Below are 15,869 nucleotides of genomic sequence, written 5' to 3'. Positions count from 1 at the left end.
CAATGTGTTTCAGGCAAAGTTCCACATTTACCGAATCTAAGTAGGATGATAATGATAGCGATAATATTGATTTGCACACACATGCACACATGCACACACACACACACGTTATATACACCATTGTATACATACAAGTTTGTATGTATATTACTCGTATATCACACACATTTTCTTTGAGGATAAGTCACGCACTTATCGAGTGTATATTAGATGAGTCCCTTTTTATATATCCAAAAGAAATATTGAGATATAATATTTACCTCACTCCTCCCCCCCCAAAAAAAAAAAAAAAAAATCAGTTGACTTTTAGCATCCAACACTTGCTCAAATAAAGATTAAGAATGTAATGACTTTTACTAATCCTCTATAGGTGTACAAATTGATTGTTAATCGGAATATTGCAGGAGCAGACAAAAAAAAAATTGCTTCGAAACTAATCTACCAAAAAGGAATTTTCAAAAGAATGGAAATTCAGCCAAATAGATAGATAAATGAATAAAACAACATTTTTTTTTTTGAAAAGGGAGGAGAGGGTTAGAAATCTTGTGTTAATGATGATTAAGATGTTTTGCGACTTCTTTTCAAATCTTTGTTATGCCTATAATGATGTCATTGTGATAACGCAATTTTGATAAATGATATAATTTTGTACCTTTGCATATAAAACATGTTTATATTATGTAATAATCTACTTCTGCTAAGGCAAAGAAAAGATATATATCCTTGTTTTATCTTTTCATCTGTGAATGTGTCGTAAGTAAAATAAAGCAGCCATTAACCAAGGCCCCTCTTGGATGTAAACACTTTTCGTCCGATACCAACTTTCGCTGGTGTTCAAATCTATTTCAGGATCTTCCCAAGGAGGACATTTATCCACAGACAAGCGCAAGGGAGGAGGTTAACTTCAGTAAAAATCGTTACAAGAACGTCTTGCCCTGTAAGTCAGCATGTTGGTTCATTTTTGTAACAGTTTACGATCAGATCATGAGAAAAGTGGAACATAGAATTTTCAGATCATACTCTGTACTACATAATAGATTAGACGTGATAAGGTTCATTCAAATTTAAAAGTTCGTGGATTTTTTTTTCTTTACACAGCATTCATAGATATCTGCATATATAAAGACATATTTATAAGTATGTATCTTTCTCATTTTTTTTTTTTGACGTGGTGTTTTGCTTACGACCGTACATGCTGTGTCTCCATATGACTGGTACATTCTTTGCCTCACAAAACAGCCAGAAATCAGCTCTTTTGAATGGTCTAAATCCCTGTAGGGCAAATATTCATGTGATGGTAGTCGATCACCTTCATCTTCTTTGGAATCTCTTTTTTTTTTAATTACTAATAACTAATGGATATTTAATCTAAGAAATATAGCCGTAGGGTGATATAACATTTAGTTATATTCTTTTTGAATTCATAAAATACGGCAAATTTAATATATCAAATACATAATTTATGCTATCTTTTTAACACTCCAAGAACGTGGATTTGAATTTCAAAACATTTCATAATTTTTACATGACCTTATTACTGACCCAAATGTTGATAAAGATATTCTAGCATATCCATTGTTTCCCGTTGTGATTAATATATGTTACAACATTAAACGTTAAGTTTTAGATAATAGAAATGTACGGCAATCCACCATCTTGAGCTTAAATAACATCACAGCAAAAAAAAAAAAAAAAAAAATGGCGAGCAGAAAAAAAAAAAAAAACAGTTGGGGTCGGTCTCGATGTGATAGTGGTGATAGAATGTTACGATGATGAAGGCCTCAAGGAAGAAGCGAACAAAACTGAATTCATTTTTTGATGCCAATTGATTTGTTTCAGATGACTCGACCAGAGTGAAGCTCGCTGTACAAAATGGCGACAAGGGATCAGACTACTTCAATGCGTCATTCATATCGGTATGTGTTTTTTTTCTCTCTCTCTCACTCATGTTGGCTTGCCACTCAGAGCGGTGTTATATACCTACCACTTTCTGTGACACAGACTTTTGACAGTCATCATGTGCACACTGCTATGGGGTTTCCTGTGCCAATCGCCACACAAATGGTTAGATACACTTAATTGTTCACAGACGCAGGATGATAATGGCTATACCACGTTCCTAGAAGGAAATAAAAGAAGGTTCGAATAGTTATTCAAGAGTTAGCTGAATAAATTAGTCACAATTAATTAGAATTTAAAGGCTAAACTTGAAAACCTTCGCCTTTGAAGGTTTTTTTTTTTGTTTCCATGACGAAAGCATGCAAATTATTGCAAAACCATTTTTTTTAATCAGTGCCCATACATAATTTAAGCTTCTTGAAAAAGCTGTGTTCTCATTAAAAAAAAAAAATAACTCTTTTATTCAATTACCTACCTATTCGTCGTAGATGTTATTAAAAGTATTTCGTGAATCTGATTAGTCGACGCAATAAGGTCATTGACCTTTTTCAATCAAATTTTCAGAGCTTCGAGAGAGAAAAGGCCTATATTGCATCACAAGGTAAGTTATTGAGCAACAAACTCTCACCTTGGAGAACGAAACACAAACAAGCGAACAAAATAAACTGAATAACAGCATAAATTATTGAGAATATCAAGTTTTGTATTCATTACTTGTTTTTACAAAAAATGGAAATAAAAAGATATGAACTAGAATTATACTTCTGTTCCTTTGCTAAACGTGGCATAATGTAGAGTTGAGCATATTTGCGATTATTTAACACTTCCCTTCAAGATTATTAGATACCCATAGACTTTGCATAGAACACACAGGGTTCCCATAGGCAATGCGTAAAATATGAGGCTTAGATGTTTCTGAACACCAATACTATGCGAACAAAAATAAACCGAAGTAAGAGCTGCATTGTACTATTACATTAGAGTAACGCTGTAGTAGGCAACTAGTAGAAAGTGTATTAATGAATATTATTCAGGTATGTATGTTGCTCCTCATAAAATGTGCTTTCCACGCTTTGATTTCTCCGACACAAAGGACCTAATAAAGTCTCCGTCACTGACTTCTGGAGGATGATTTGGCAGGAGAATGTACAAACCATCGCCATGGTAACACGGCTGAAAGAAGGAGACAAGGTGATGTTTTTACAAGAGACATAAAATCCATAATGTACACGTTATGGTGAACTATGCTTCCATCCTTCCGGCTTGTTTGAGGCTTTTGAGACATATTCTTTCAAGAGAATCTTCATTGACAGAAAAATAATTCTCGTAAAAGTGTTTAAGCAAAAGTCGATTATAGCCAGATCAGGTAACTTTTTTTTTTTTTTTTTTTTTTGGGGGGGGGGTATTTCCTTGTTACAGGTAAATTATATTGTTCAATATGGCGGGAAACAACAACAACAACAACACATAATGCTGTACACTGAAAATGAATGACGATATTAAAGATAATATAAAGTTTTGGTACCTCGAAAGTTTCCCTGAATTTCCTTGTCTTAGTTTGTGTTTCAGGTTAAAGTACCTTTCATATAACTAACACTGTGAGACTTACTCGCCCCGAAGTGCTCTCATGTCTTAATAGTAATCATGCAATTAACTGCGACCAGCAGCCCCATACACATAGCGACCAGCAGCCCCATACGCATAGCGTAATGGGGCTTCGCATTGTAGCATTCAGGATCATGACAGATTTAGTATCGCGGGTAAACATCAACTTAAAATCTAAAAATTTCTTCAATTTGAAGACTTGCCAATTAAGTTGAAGTATTGAAAACAGGCTTCGGGCAACGTTTGGTTCTGCCAATAGTCCCTTTCTGTTCGAATTGATGACTGAATGTGACTCGGTCGAAAGGACCTTGGGAGAGCTACATACACTGAAAACTACGGCCAGCGCATGCACATCACATGCGCACAAATTTCAAATCCATGAACGGATAAGATATTTGTGTTTGTGTTCGTACCATGATCACTTACATATGAAGGGCTTGTTTGCAAAAACCGATAAGTCCATTTTTGAAGATTTTAGTACGATCTCTGTCATAATACAAAATAATACCTTTTAAATGACATATTGGTCACTACATATAATGGTATATTTTTGAAGTTATGGTCAAAAGAAGCAAAAAATGTCTTATTATTCTCTTTATTTTTCTTGACCTTTAATCGCAAATATCTCCATTTGGCAAATATGGACTTATCGGTTTTTGCAAACAAACTCTTCATATATAAAATCCTATTACTCTTTTTCTAAGCTTTAATAATGTATCATATGACTTAAGACTCGAAGTAATTCTATAGATGCTTTCAAGTGTTATCCAGCTTTAATATTGTGCTATTCGACTAGTAAGTATGCACAATCTTATTCGATATGACATGTAGTGAGTAATGCAATATTGAATGAAATTAGCACGATACGATAGGTATAAAGAAGTAAAATATCAAAGAAACAAAACTTTAAACAAAGGAAGTTCAACGTTTATCAAAATGCTGTTCATCTGGTTATCAGAACCTCACATCCTTTCTCTTTAATTTCAAGCTTTACTTTCGTCTTTTTTTTTTTCGGTTATTCAGGTGAAGTGCATCCGATACTGGCCCCGTGACACTAAAGACAGTCCTGTCTATGGGGACATAAGACTAAGTATGACGTCAGAGGACACATTCCCCTATTGGACCAAACGCTCATTGATCGTCATAAAGGTAGCATTACTCCACGCCAATCCAAAGCATTCTCATACCTATCCTTAAAAACGCAGAATATCTTTATCCATACATAAAATTATATACTGTTACAGAGGTTAACTTGGCCTAACGAACCATCATAACCACCAAAAACACCCAGACATTCAAACAAGGTGTTTGGTCGATCTCGGTCATCTTGTCAAACTCTTTATTTACATATTCCTCCGCGGAACAATAGAGTGCCCAGAAATGATAATACAATGCATATGTATCCATAACAATACACTGTATATGTATATAGAATTATATATATATTAGGCCTACGATATACAAGAAAATTTGTGAAAATTGCCATTCGTGAAAAGGTTGCAATTATAGAATTTAGTACCAACCATGATTACTATCTATATATCACCTTGAAAAATTTAATTGAGTCGTCTGCCTAGCAATAGTGAATAAACTTTAACTTGATTGATTTCGAAGCAAGGCAGTATAGAAAGTGTGAACTATTTACATTATTCTCTTCTCCAGACTTTTTTTTAAACTCATGAAACAAGGTTTTATATAGATTTGTAATAGTCAACTTTTTGAGTTTGTGATGTAATGTATTTTGTAAGGCAGCTCACCACAAGCTTTGCTTTTTTGAGGTTCTGCCTTCCTGTACAATAATTTCATGCATGTGATTTCCTACATGGAAAAAAAAGATGGAAAATAAATGTTGTACAAACTTGACTTGAACTTGAACTCTTCTCAGAAATCCTTATTGCAGATATACAAATTTATCCTTGTATTTTCTTTCTCATATTGTATTCTGGGAAAGGTTGCATCAATGAAATGAAATCTAAATAGAAATTGAAAAAAATAGTGAACTAATAAACTCAACAACTTTATGTTCAATTGTTTCAGATTTCTTCGTCATTATTAATGACACTGATAACATTTAAATTCACTTTAAGGGGAATGAAACTAGAACGCTTACCCAGTTCCACTTCACCAGCTGGCCGGACAAGGATGTTCCTAAGCACAAGTCTCAACTTCTGCGCTTCATCAAGGAAGTTCAAGGTCATCATGGGTCCAGCTCGTCTCCCCTCCTCATCCACTGCAGGTCAGGCCAATGGGTTGCATCTCACCTTACTGCTCTTTAATAGTCACGGACAGCATGGACAGAAAAAAAAAATGTTATCTGTGGATATGTGTGTGTGTGTGTGTGTGTGCTCGCGCGCGCGCGTAGTACTGTGTGTGTATGCGTAAGTTTGTGTTATTTTGTGTGGTATGATTAAGGATTGGATAAAGAAATCCAGGCAATTGTGTGCGGCGTGCGTGTCTATGTCCTGTTTGTGTAGATGTTTGTGGGATGTGTGCGTATATGCGCTGTGTCATGGCGGGGAAAAAGATGTCATTACCAACCAACGCAAGAAAAGAGACGCGGAAAAGTGACAATTTATGAGTTCACTTTTATCTCTGCATTCAATTTTCAAAACAAAATACATTTAAAAAAATCCTCCCATAATAATATTGAAATGAATGATATTATACTATGCATTAATATACATTGTATGGACCATTGTCGCAGGAAAAGTGCATAAAGTAAAAACATAAAAATCATGTTATATTGAATGTGCTCTAACAGAGCAAAGACTTCGAATAAAGTTTTGAGAGAATAATTAGAAAATACGAGGACATTCTTCATTAGCAGACCTTGACTAGGGGGATTGCTCCAGATGTTATAGCAACATGAAATACCATAGACTACGGAGAACATCATACAAAATGATTGTTCCACACATGGATAATATGTCGCATAAAGGGAAACGAAACAAGCCCCAAATTACCATGTTTCGACCATGCATTATGATCGTATCCCATGCAGTGCTGGAGTCGGACGAACTGGAGTGGTGATCGGTATCGATAGCATCGTGTCTCGCGCCAAACAGACTGGGATGGTGGAAGTCTTCAACTTCGTGGCTTCGATGAGAGAAAAACGCCCTCACATGGTTCAGACACCGGTTCGTTGGATATGTTTTTTTTTTTTTTTTTAATGTTTGTTTGTTTGTTGTTGTTTGCCTCTAATGGTTTTTAGTGTAAACTAGTCTGTGTGTGTGTGCATTACGTTTCTAGACATCAACGACAGTAGTGCGGATACAAACCTGCATGTACATGTTGCATTATTAAGATTATGCATGTACAATGTATCCATCTACCTGTTCGCTTTATACGTACATACGTACACAATACATACAGACAGTATACGACTGTTGAAATGTACATTGATTACTTAGTATGTGACCGTGCATCACAAAACGAAAAAAAAAAAAAAGTCACACCCCTTGATTTTACATGAGGACTTAAAAAACCCGAGTCAATCTTGAGTTTTTCATATTTTCTTAAAGAGCTAAATCCTTCTTCTATGTTACGTTATTCTTAAGTTTGGGATCATAAATTAATAAGATTTAATTAATTAGATTAAATAGATTAATTATGGACAGAATATGTTAATAGAGCATGCTTTCAAGCTTAATCTGATAAACCCTTCATTGTTGTTGCTCCGGTTGTTTACATCCTATGTTTTATCCCTCTCATCACACAGCTAGCGCGGCTTGGTAAAGATTAAGCGCTTGTACTTCAGAGCCTCTTTGCTCAGTTCACACTTTTCTAGAGTGTGTGCTGTCTTTCCAGTATTTAGATAGGTTAGGGAAGTCCATTTGAATTGAGTTATATCATTTTAAAGCTTAGAGTCTGCTCTTTCAGAATCTGCCCTTAACTAAAAATCCATGTCTGGCGACTTTTTGTTGGTTTTGTGATGCAGGGTCACATATAAACTCATAATCGTTATAATAGATGGGCCTATATATAGTTAAAATCCAATGACGTTGCTTCCACGGCACTTAATTTTGTCAAGCTTTCGGCCTTTCCCTGACTTTCTTCGCGGCTGTATGATATTTGACAACAAACGATAATAAGTGGAAATCTGATAATGAAGAAGCAACGTCATTGGATGTTATATTTCGTACACTTATGCACACGACATCCAACCTTCAAGTAAAACAATGCTGAAAACACATTACAATTGTATCGTCTTGTCTTGTAGGAGCAATATGCATTCCTGTATGAGGCGGTCCTGGAAGATCTCCTCTGGGAAGACACCGAGATTCCTCTCTCTCAGTTCGTCGAACGAATCCGGGAACTCCAGGAGAATCCCGCAGAAGGCGCCACCAATCGTTCGCTCCTCGCTGGGCAGTTTGAGGTGAGTGATTACAGTATATCAATAATCACTCATGTAAAACGTGTCATACTGGAAAGGCTCCTGAAGACCCATTCAGCAATGCTCAGCTCATATATACAGCTGTACCTGCATGCATTCATACATACATACATAAAAATTATACATACATACACACATTTGGATATGTGGATAGACAGACTGACAAAATAAATTTTTTTCGTAAGGCTCCGTCAGTTAAAGGGGATGGCTAGTACTGTAACTGATCAGTGGGAATCAGTGGGGATGCTGGAACATTATTGTTCCAATCCTTGTGGGATTCATTTAAGAGTACATTATATATCTATTGTTGTGTGAAAATTATTTGCTTCAGAATGGTCTCATATTCAAGTAATGCGCAGTTTAATCGCCCCGTCACTGTATGGGCATGCTAACCTGGAAACATTGAACTGCACATTACTTGAATACGAGACCAATCTGAAGCAAATAATTTTCACACAACAATAGATATACATAGTGTATAATGTACTCTTAAATAAATCCTACAATGATTGGAACAATCATCCCCCAGCATTCCCACTGATTCCCACTGATCAGTTACTAGTCATCACCTTTAAAGAAACAACCCAGAAACAAAGTAAACATAAACCTATAAAGTATAAAATGAAAAACGAAATCAGTCCAAGAAGATGAGTGAACCAACTCCTGTGGTTCTCCTTCTGATCTCATGCGCTTTACAGAATCTACAGATCCTGTGCCCGGAGCCGCCGGAGACTGATGTTCGATCGGGAAAAATGGCGGAAAACCAGTCAAAGAATCGATACGGCAACCTTCTACCACGTACGTGACTGCAACTCGAAGCTGCCCTAATAACTGCGTGTTATAGATCTGATATGTTATAATCCCACCAAGCTTTATTCTTGTTTTTACAGTAATATCATCGAGGAACCAAACATTTCGAATTCTGATCATAATAGAATTATCTTGTATTCTTCATCTGTTTATAGATTATGCAGTGATAATACAGAATTCATGTTATCGTACAGCATAGCTATTGATTATACAAACCGTGAGTGCAAATTCGTCTCTAACCCTGCCTTCTCTATCTCAGTAATTTCCTAAAATAGTCTTCGATATTGATTAGTTCATTGTATAGAAAGCGTGATAAAGTACCCACATAATACAGGCTTTGAACAGTTGTTTTGTACATAAAGCTGATGCAGTTGGTATTGTCTGTGATTTGTGGGCTGCTCTTGTTCCTGTACTTCCCTTCTTCCCTTCATTTCTTGTTTTTGTTTTTGTTTACATCTAACCGAGCTATTGAGGACGAACAGATTTTCATGTAACTCGCACTTCCCGTAGACACCTGCCCGAGTGTGCTCGGGACTCTGTCTCCAGCAGGTTGATAATTTTCCCGCTTTTTCGTGTGTGTCTTTAGTCCAGAGAAACCGAGTGATGCTCAACGATCCAGATGAGGACTACATCAATGCCAGCTTCGTTCAGGTTTGTTTTGGATGATGCTTGACACATAATCTGCTTCCTATACTCCATCCGTTGGCGATTTCTGTGATAATGATTTGGTGCCTTACTAATTGCATCCTTTTCAGTAGTAGCACTATTCTCCCATGGAGGATTTCAAAGCTTTTATTATCCATTTTTGCATCACCTTTATTCAAAGCTATTCACAGATTCAAAATACAGTAGGCCCTACATTACATCATCTATATGTGTGATGTCTTACATTAGCAGGAATGCAGATTTCCAGTATTTATTATTCCCCCTTTAACACAGAACGCTTCGAAATCTAAACCTTAGTGTATAGTTAATCAAAATGTTTACACCGGTCTCATATCGATGAATATTATGTGTGATTATAAAAGCTGAACGTGCAACGAACGTTTTCGGAATTTCGCTGGGCACGACATTGAAAATGGTATGGCATCTTCTGAAGTTTGTAACATACATCTTACGCTTTATATTACGCAGAATACATTTTCACCGTTTGCCAATTTGTCTCTGTGCGTGTTTGTTTGTTTGTTTGTTTTGTCCTGCGTTATAATTATCGTTTCCTGTGTTGCCGGATCGTGTTTACTTTGATCACGTACTGTGTCTTCAAACATAGGGCGCCCACTACAGTTTCATCACTACCCAAATGCCACTCCCAAACACCGTGACCGCCTTCTTGTCGATGATACTCACCTATAGGCCCACGTGCGTCATCATGCTGAATGGTATAGACGAGGTATGTCTTCTTCTTGTTTGCAAGGTTGTGACGTCATCAACGACGGATACCTAGAGACATGGGCGTGACATAGATTCAAAGGAATGTTGATTACCCTTTGTCTATAATTCAAGCAGGATGTATACGCCTTTCATTCAGAAAAATAAAAACAAACAAACAAACAAACATAGTTCTGTAGTAGCTGTGCCTGATTTTGAGATAAACAGATTCTTACAGCTATTATTGTTTGCTGCCTGAGACAAGTCACGTACATATTCGGTGACTTCTGTGTTCTTGGAAATATAATGGTTATGAGAAGAAAAGCTGATATGGGGGCGTCGGCTTCCAGTCACCACAGAAAGGACTAAGTAGTGATGTTGAAGCGTCTTTCCTATTTAAAGGGATGGTATCGTTTTGGTTCAGATTGGGCTTTAGGTTTCAAACTCTGTTTTTTTTTTGTGTGAGGTAATGAGAAACCTCTCATGAGTATGGAAGAGAATACAGTAATGTTTTAAGAGGAATTAAACTCTTTTTTTTTTCAATGTATATTGGTTTTGGAATGGCTGAGATATCAAAAAACAAAGAGGTCCTAATAAACGGTGGGACCCACCTTGTATTAGGACGATGTTGTTTTACTTTGTGTGTTTGATATCTTAGTCATTTTAAAACTGATTCTCGTAAAATAAACTTTGAGTTCCTCTTAGAAATGTATATGCTCTGTAATATTTCATAAGTGATTTCTAACTATCTCGCAAAAAGTTCAAATCTGTATCCCCATCTCAATCAAAACTATACAATCCCTTTAAATGCACGACCGCTGCAGTTCTGCCCGTAGACTCAAACAAGGGACCTTACGATTGAGAATCTATGGTCGTAGTGTATCCTTTATGTTCATTCTGTAGCCTAAGTGGCCCTATTTTGAAGCAATCCACATTTTTTTTTTTCCCAGAGCTGTGCAAAGTATTGGCCCGACGAGGATCAAGACACGGCGTTCTTCGGATCCTTCGCAGTTTCGACGCTGGATGAAACGGAATATGATGACATGGTCGTTAGAACCATTAATGTCCAGTTGACGTCATCAGAGGTAACCTTTGTAGAAAGGTCTTTTATCACTCTCTCTCTCTCCACTACTTTATTGATTTCTTGATTTATTTATTTATCTACATATCAATATATCAATCAACAACCAATCAATAATCAATCTATCTATTCATCTATCTATTGATCTATCTATTGATCTATCCCTAACAGCTATTCGATTTCATTTGTATGGACATAAACATGCATTTAGCTCACCTCCGTAAGCCTTGATAAAATGATAGTGTAATAAACAGTGGTGTCCTCTTTTAGCAATTTGTGTTGACTTTGAAACAGACAGATGCCTAGGTGTAGAAATACGGCCTATTCGGAAAAACAACAAAACAAACAAACAAACAGAAAGCAACAACACGCAACCCAAAAGAGTTATTTATTGATAAATCGTTCACAATCATTCATACTCCAATAAATTTGTTACCGTTCATCTTCTTTGTCACAATTTTATACTTTAATGAATTCAGTATCATGATGGCATGCAGAATGAACTAATAAATTATCTAAGCTGATGTATTATTCTTCCTCTTGAAACATGACGACACGTGCATATGGTTATGAACCTGACACATTCAGGAAATAGAACTGACTACGTGCGCGCCAGCCTCAGGTTAGTCCAACCATGTCAACTAATAGTAAATCTGACTGTAGGTCTACAGACTCATATATCCATTTTCTTCATCGCAGCTCAACCACGTGGTCCGACAGCTCCAGTTTCGCAGTTGGCCCACCGATATGCGCGCGCAGGCCACCACGGGGAGAAGAGCGGCAGAGGGCGCCCTTTTGAGGCTCATTGGAGATGCCAAAAGACAATCCGAGGTCGATGGTAACCTACCCCTTCTGGTGCACTGCTTGTGAGTGTTCATCTATGCAGAATGTGTAGTCGGAATATAATGATGGGTAAGGAGTGTGTGGTGGGGGGATGGGATGAGGGTCACCTGGAGGAAGGAGACAGCAAAGGACGAAGTCGGTCTGAAAAGAAAAAAAAAATTCTAAACTGTCATGAATATGTATTTATGTAAATTAGTGTGCCATGTTCAGCCCACGTGACGCAGAAAGCCTCGAGGGTTTTTCGAGAAAGACATGGCCCTTGAGGACGAGAATAAAGATGTTAGTTGCTGTTACCCAGACAAAGTCTGGTGGTGATTTGTTTGGTATCACTGATGATATATGTGACGCGTTGAGTGCCACCATTTTTTCCTTGGGCCCATAACATGTTACGTACATAAATAAAATATGATTATATTCATGACATAAGCATAGCAGCGAAAATTGAATATTGATCAAAATCGCATTAAAATTAGAGAAGCTATGAAATTGTGTGAAGTCTAGCTAACTTTCGCCAAACAGCTCTCTAACAGTAAAAATGAATATGCAATCAAATGAATATGATGATGTCATCACGTTTAAGTTCCATTGATCGCGTACTATAAAAATGATCTGCGTTAATTTCACTTAAATAATTATGCAAAAGACACATTGTACTTTTTTATATGCAAATGTCATCTGTATTGTATATTATTTGTGGAAATGAAGTAAAATGGAATGAAATGAAATGAAAAATAGCTAACGCAAACTTGTGGACGGGTAATGTGGATTGATATGACACGCAGAGGGTTGACTTGCGACATCCCATCTAATTTGTGTTACACAGGAGTGGTGTTGGTCGCACGGGGGTGTTCTGCGTTACCATGGAGTGCCTGGCCCAGATATCAGAGGGAACAACAGTGGACGTCTTCCATACAGTAAAGATGCTTAGAGCTGATCGGACCCACTTCGTTCAAACCGAGGCGAGTGTATTATACAGTATTGCACATGAACTGTAAAAACAGGACGATTATTACGTCAGACTTACATGCACACACGCACCTTTTGCATTAAAAATGAATAATCTAAATGAGATAATTGTGTATTGCTGCACTAAAATTTGCAATGTTTAAACTTTGCAGTTTAAAATCCTGCAGTGTAAAATCGCCAAGAAGAAACGTATCGCATTTTTCTTTGTTGCCATTGCATTGCCCGTGCATTCTGGCTTTCGCAACTGTTCGTTGACTGATGAGCGCAGACAAAGCAAGAAGATTTTAAGCTATTGCGCATTGTTGTCTTTGATACCGCAGGAAGAGTATGCTTTCATCCACGATGTCGTGGCGGAATACCTGCGCGCAATCGACTACGAGCAGTCCGGCTCTCCGGAGACGACCAGCGATGAACCATTCTATGGTAATGTCGCCATTGGCTACAGTGGTGGAGGACCGGAGGCAGCGCCCTCGTCGTCGGAGTGGCCAGAGGCGCATCCCCCTCCACCGGCACAGAACACTATTTATCAAAATGTCGAAATCGCCGAAGTCTAGCTAATATTATCAATTCCAAGATGAATGAGCGAGGCATGTGCAGACGTCTGTGTTTGATTACGATAATTCTACTCGTGGTATGTGTTATTACAGATCAAAGAGTGATTCAGCAGTTATACATGCCTATGTTAATGTAATAATGATAGTAGCTTATCTGTATTCTTCCTGACTTTAATGATTTAAACTTTTTTTTCACTTTTTTTTTTCAACAAAATGTACAAAGAAATACGTGGAATTTGAAATGCGTGTCATTGAAATCATACACACCAGCAAGGGATAACTACATGTCTATTATGATTCGTTAAAAATATATATAAAATGTATAACTAGCTCTCTTTATTTTTCTTTCCCCCTGATTGAGAACAAGTAATGCACATATTAGTAAGTAAAATGTGTATGTAAGATGTTCACACAATGTTGACAACGTCCACGTATTTTTGTTGAGGAGGTCCATTTGATTATGCAAAAACTTGTATCTCATGGGCGGTGAGTTGGCTCAGTCGGTAGCGCGTCTGCCTCACGATCACGCGGCCCGGGTTCGAACCCGAGTCTGGACTGAGCAATGTTGTGTGTAGGCATACCGTCCCCTCTAGCAAGAGGCACAAACACTCTGTCCCTCGGATAGGACATAAAATGGAGGTCCCGTGTATGAGAGAGTAACAACTCATGCACGTAAAAGAACCCGCTTCATTCATTCATCGAAAAGAGCAGGGTGTTTAATCCGGTGAAGTGGTCTCACATCCAACTGGACCCCATGGAAGACCAGCTTAACATAGCTGAATATGGGCTATCCAGCCATCTTCACAGATTTAAAATGAATGAACAAATGAACAAATGAACATGATATCATAGCTGTATAATTATTCTGTTTCTTTGGTGGCGCTCCTTAGGGCAAAATTATAGCTCTAGAGACTGGGCCTCTTCAAACTTCACCTTTACACTCTGAACTTTATGTTGCGATAAAGAATGCCAGAAACTGTGTACTCAGTACTGTAAATATAACCCGCAATGTTTACTTGAAAAACAGGGTGTATCATTATGTTAACCATACATTGGGGGGGGGGGGGGGGGAGGGGGTACATATCGTCTTCAAGGCAAAGGATTACTGTATCCTGGGTAAGAGTGTTGGCCACTCCACAAATATGATAGAAATTTCATACCGATTACAGACATACGTATTTCGTCTCCTTATCAAGGTTAACGCGCGTGACTGTGGCTTGCCGTAATTGCGATCAGTGACGTCACAATTGTATACTTGCAGTGCGCACCCAATCAGTTGCAGGCGAGCTCAATCGGGGGGGGGGGGGAGGGGGGTGTTTCATCAAGTTAGTCAGCGCTGACAAGTTGTCAGTCTCTGACAATAAGCATAGTAACAGTCAGTGACCAGAGCCTCTCAGCCAATCAGAACCAAGAATTTTGCTGAAATTGTCAGAGACCGACAACTTGTCAGCGCTGACTAAATTGATGAAACACCCCCAGAAATTTACTGAAAATAAGTTTTTAATTTGTATTCTGTGTGGTTAGAACATTTCTTCAGACATCTTGACATCTGAGAAAGTTCTACGTGTTGGATCTGACTGATGTTTACTCATGAAGGTATGCCTAAATTGACAAAAAATAGTTCATAAGACCATTTTATAAAACAAATAATGCACAGGTTTCAGTTCCTGATGTTAGTGGAGATGCAGGTCACTCTGGTATTCACAATTTTGTGCAACATGCACGAGGCGTGGCGGAGTGCATGTTACACTACTGTGAATACCCTTGAGTGCGCTGCATATCCACTAATGCACTCTCACATGTGCATTATTCATATTTTACTAATGTATGTGGGCGCATACTTTAGTATAGTGGGCACTCAAACAGTTACAAGCGCGCTAAATCACTTCCTTCCTATAAACAAATTCTAAGTTCTTCTTCAGTGTGTTTGGAACATTTATTCGGACATGCTGGATTTGGAGCAAATTTTGCATATACCTGACTGATATTTACCCATGAACTCAGGTAAATGAACAGGTTTAAGTTCCAGGTGTATAAATGGGTACCTGTCAACGCTAGAGTAATGATAATGGCAGGGTTCTCTGATAGAGCAGGGACAACACTGAAGAGGCAACCCTGGATAAAGAAGACATTGTCATTATTATCAGAATTATTGTTATTAGGTGATCCGAGTATCCTCTCGGATCACCTTCTGTATCTGTACGGATTCTTTGTTGGTTCTTCTTCTTCTTTATTTCTGGACAAAAGTTGTGTATCTACGTACTCAGAAAGTACTCAGAGTATCAACTTCAAACTCATACCATATATGTATCATGTCCCAAAGACGACAAATTTTATAAAATCATAGTGA

The 15,869-nt window shown here is 37.7% G+C and overlaps 1 protein-coding gene across 1 annotated transcript; it reads left to right on the top strand.

The window, feature by feature from the left end:
• Positions 1-3,027: 3,027 nt before the first annotated feature.
• On the top strand, positions 3,028-13,519 carry LOC140236764 (receptor-type tyrosine-protein phosphatase alpha-like). The gene is made up of 12 exons (XM_072316694.1): positions 3,028-3,090; positions 4,528-4,653; positions 5,592-5,740; positions 6,506-6,641; positions 7,724-7,879; positions 8,596-8,695; positions 9,294-9,358; positions 9,978-10,097; positions 11,026-11,160; positions 11,856-12,022; positions 12,823-12,958; positions 13,286-13,519. The coding sequence occupies exons 1-12, from the start codon at positions 3,028-3,030 to the stop codon at positions 13,517-13,519; spliced, it is 1,587 nt and encodes a 528-aa protein (XP_072172795.1).
• Positions 13,520-15,869: the final 2,350 nt, after the last annotated feature.

This window comes from Diadema setosum, chromosome 13, assembly GCF_964275005.1.
Source record: "Diadema setosum chromosome 13, eeDiaSeto1, whole genome shotgun sequence".
Classification (NCBI taxonomy): Eukaryota; Metazoa; Echinodermata; class Echinoidea; order Diadematoida; family Diadematidae; genus Diadema; species Diadema setosum.
This window is presented reverse-complemented; position numbering and strand designations above follow the sequence as displayed.

Excerpts from the sequence above, each read along its gene's own strand:
- LOC140236764 (XM_072316694.1), top strand. The coding sequence starts at position 3,028 with ATGATTTGGCAGGAGAATGTACAAACCATCGCCATGGTAACACGGCTG. Across the intron at positions 9,359-9,977 it reads TCAATGCCAGCTTCGTTCAG|GGCGCCCACTACAGTTTCAT; the intron begins GTTTGTTTTGGA and ends CTTCAAACATAG. Across the intron at positions 12,023-12,822 it reads CCCCTTCTGGTGCACTGCTT|GAGTGGTGTTGGTCGCACGG; the intron begins GTGAGTGTTCAT and ends TGTGTTACACAG.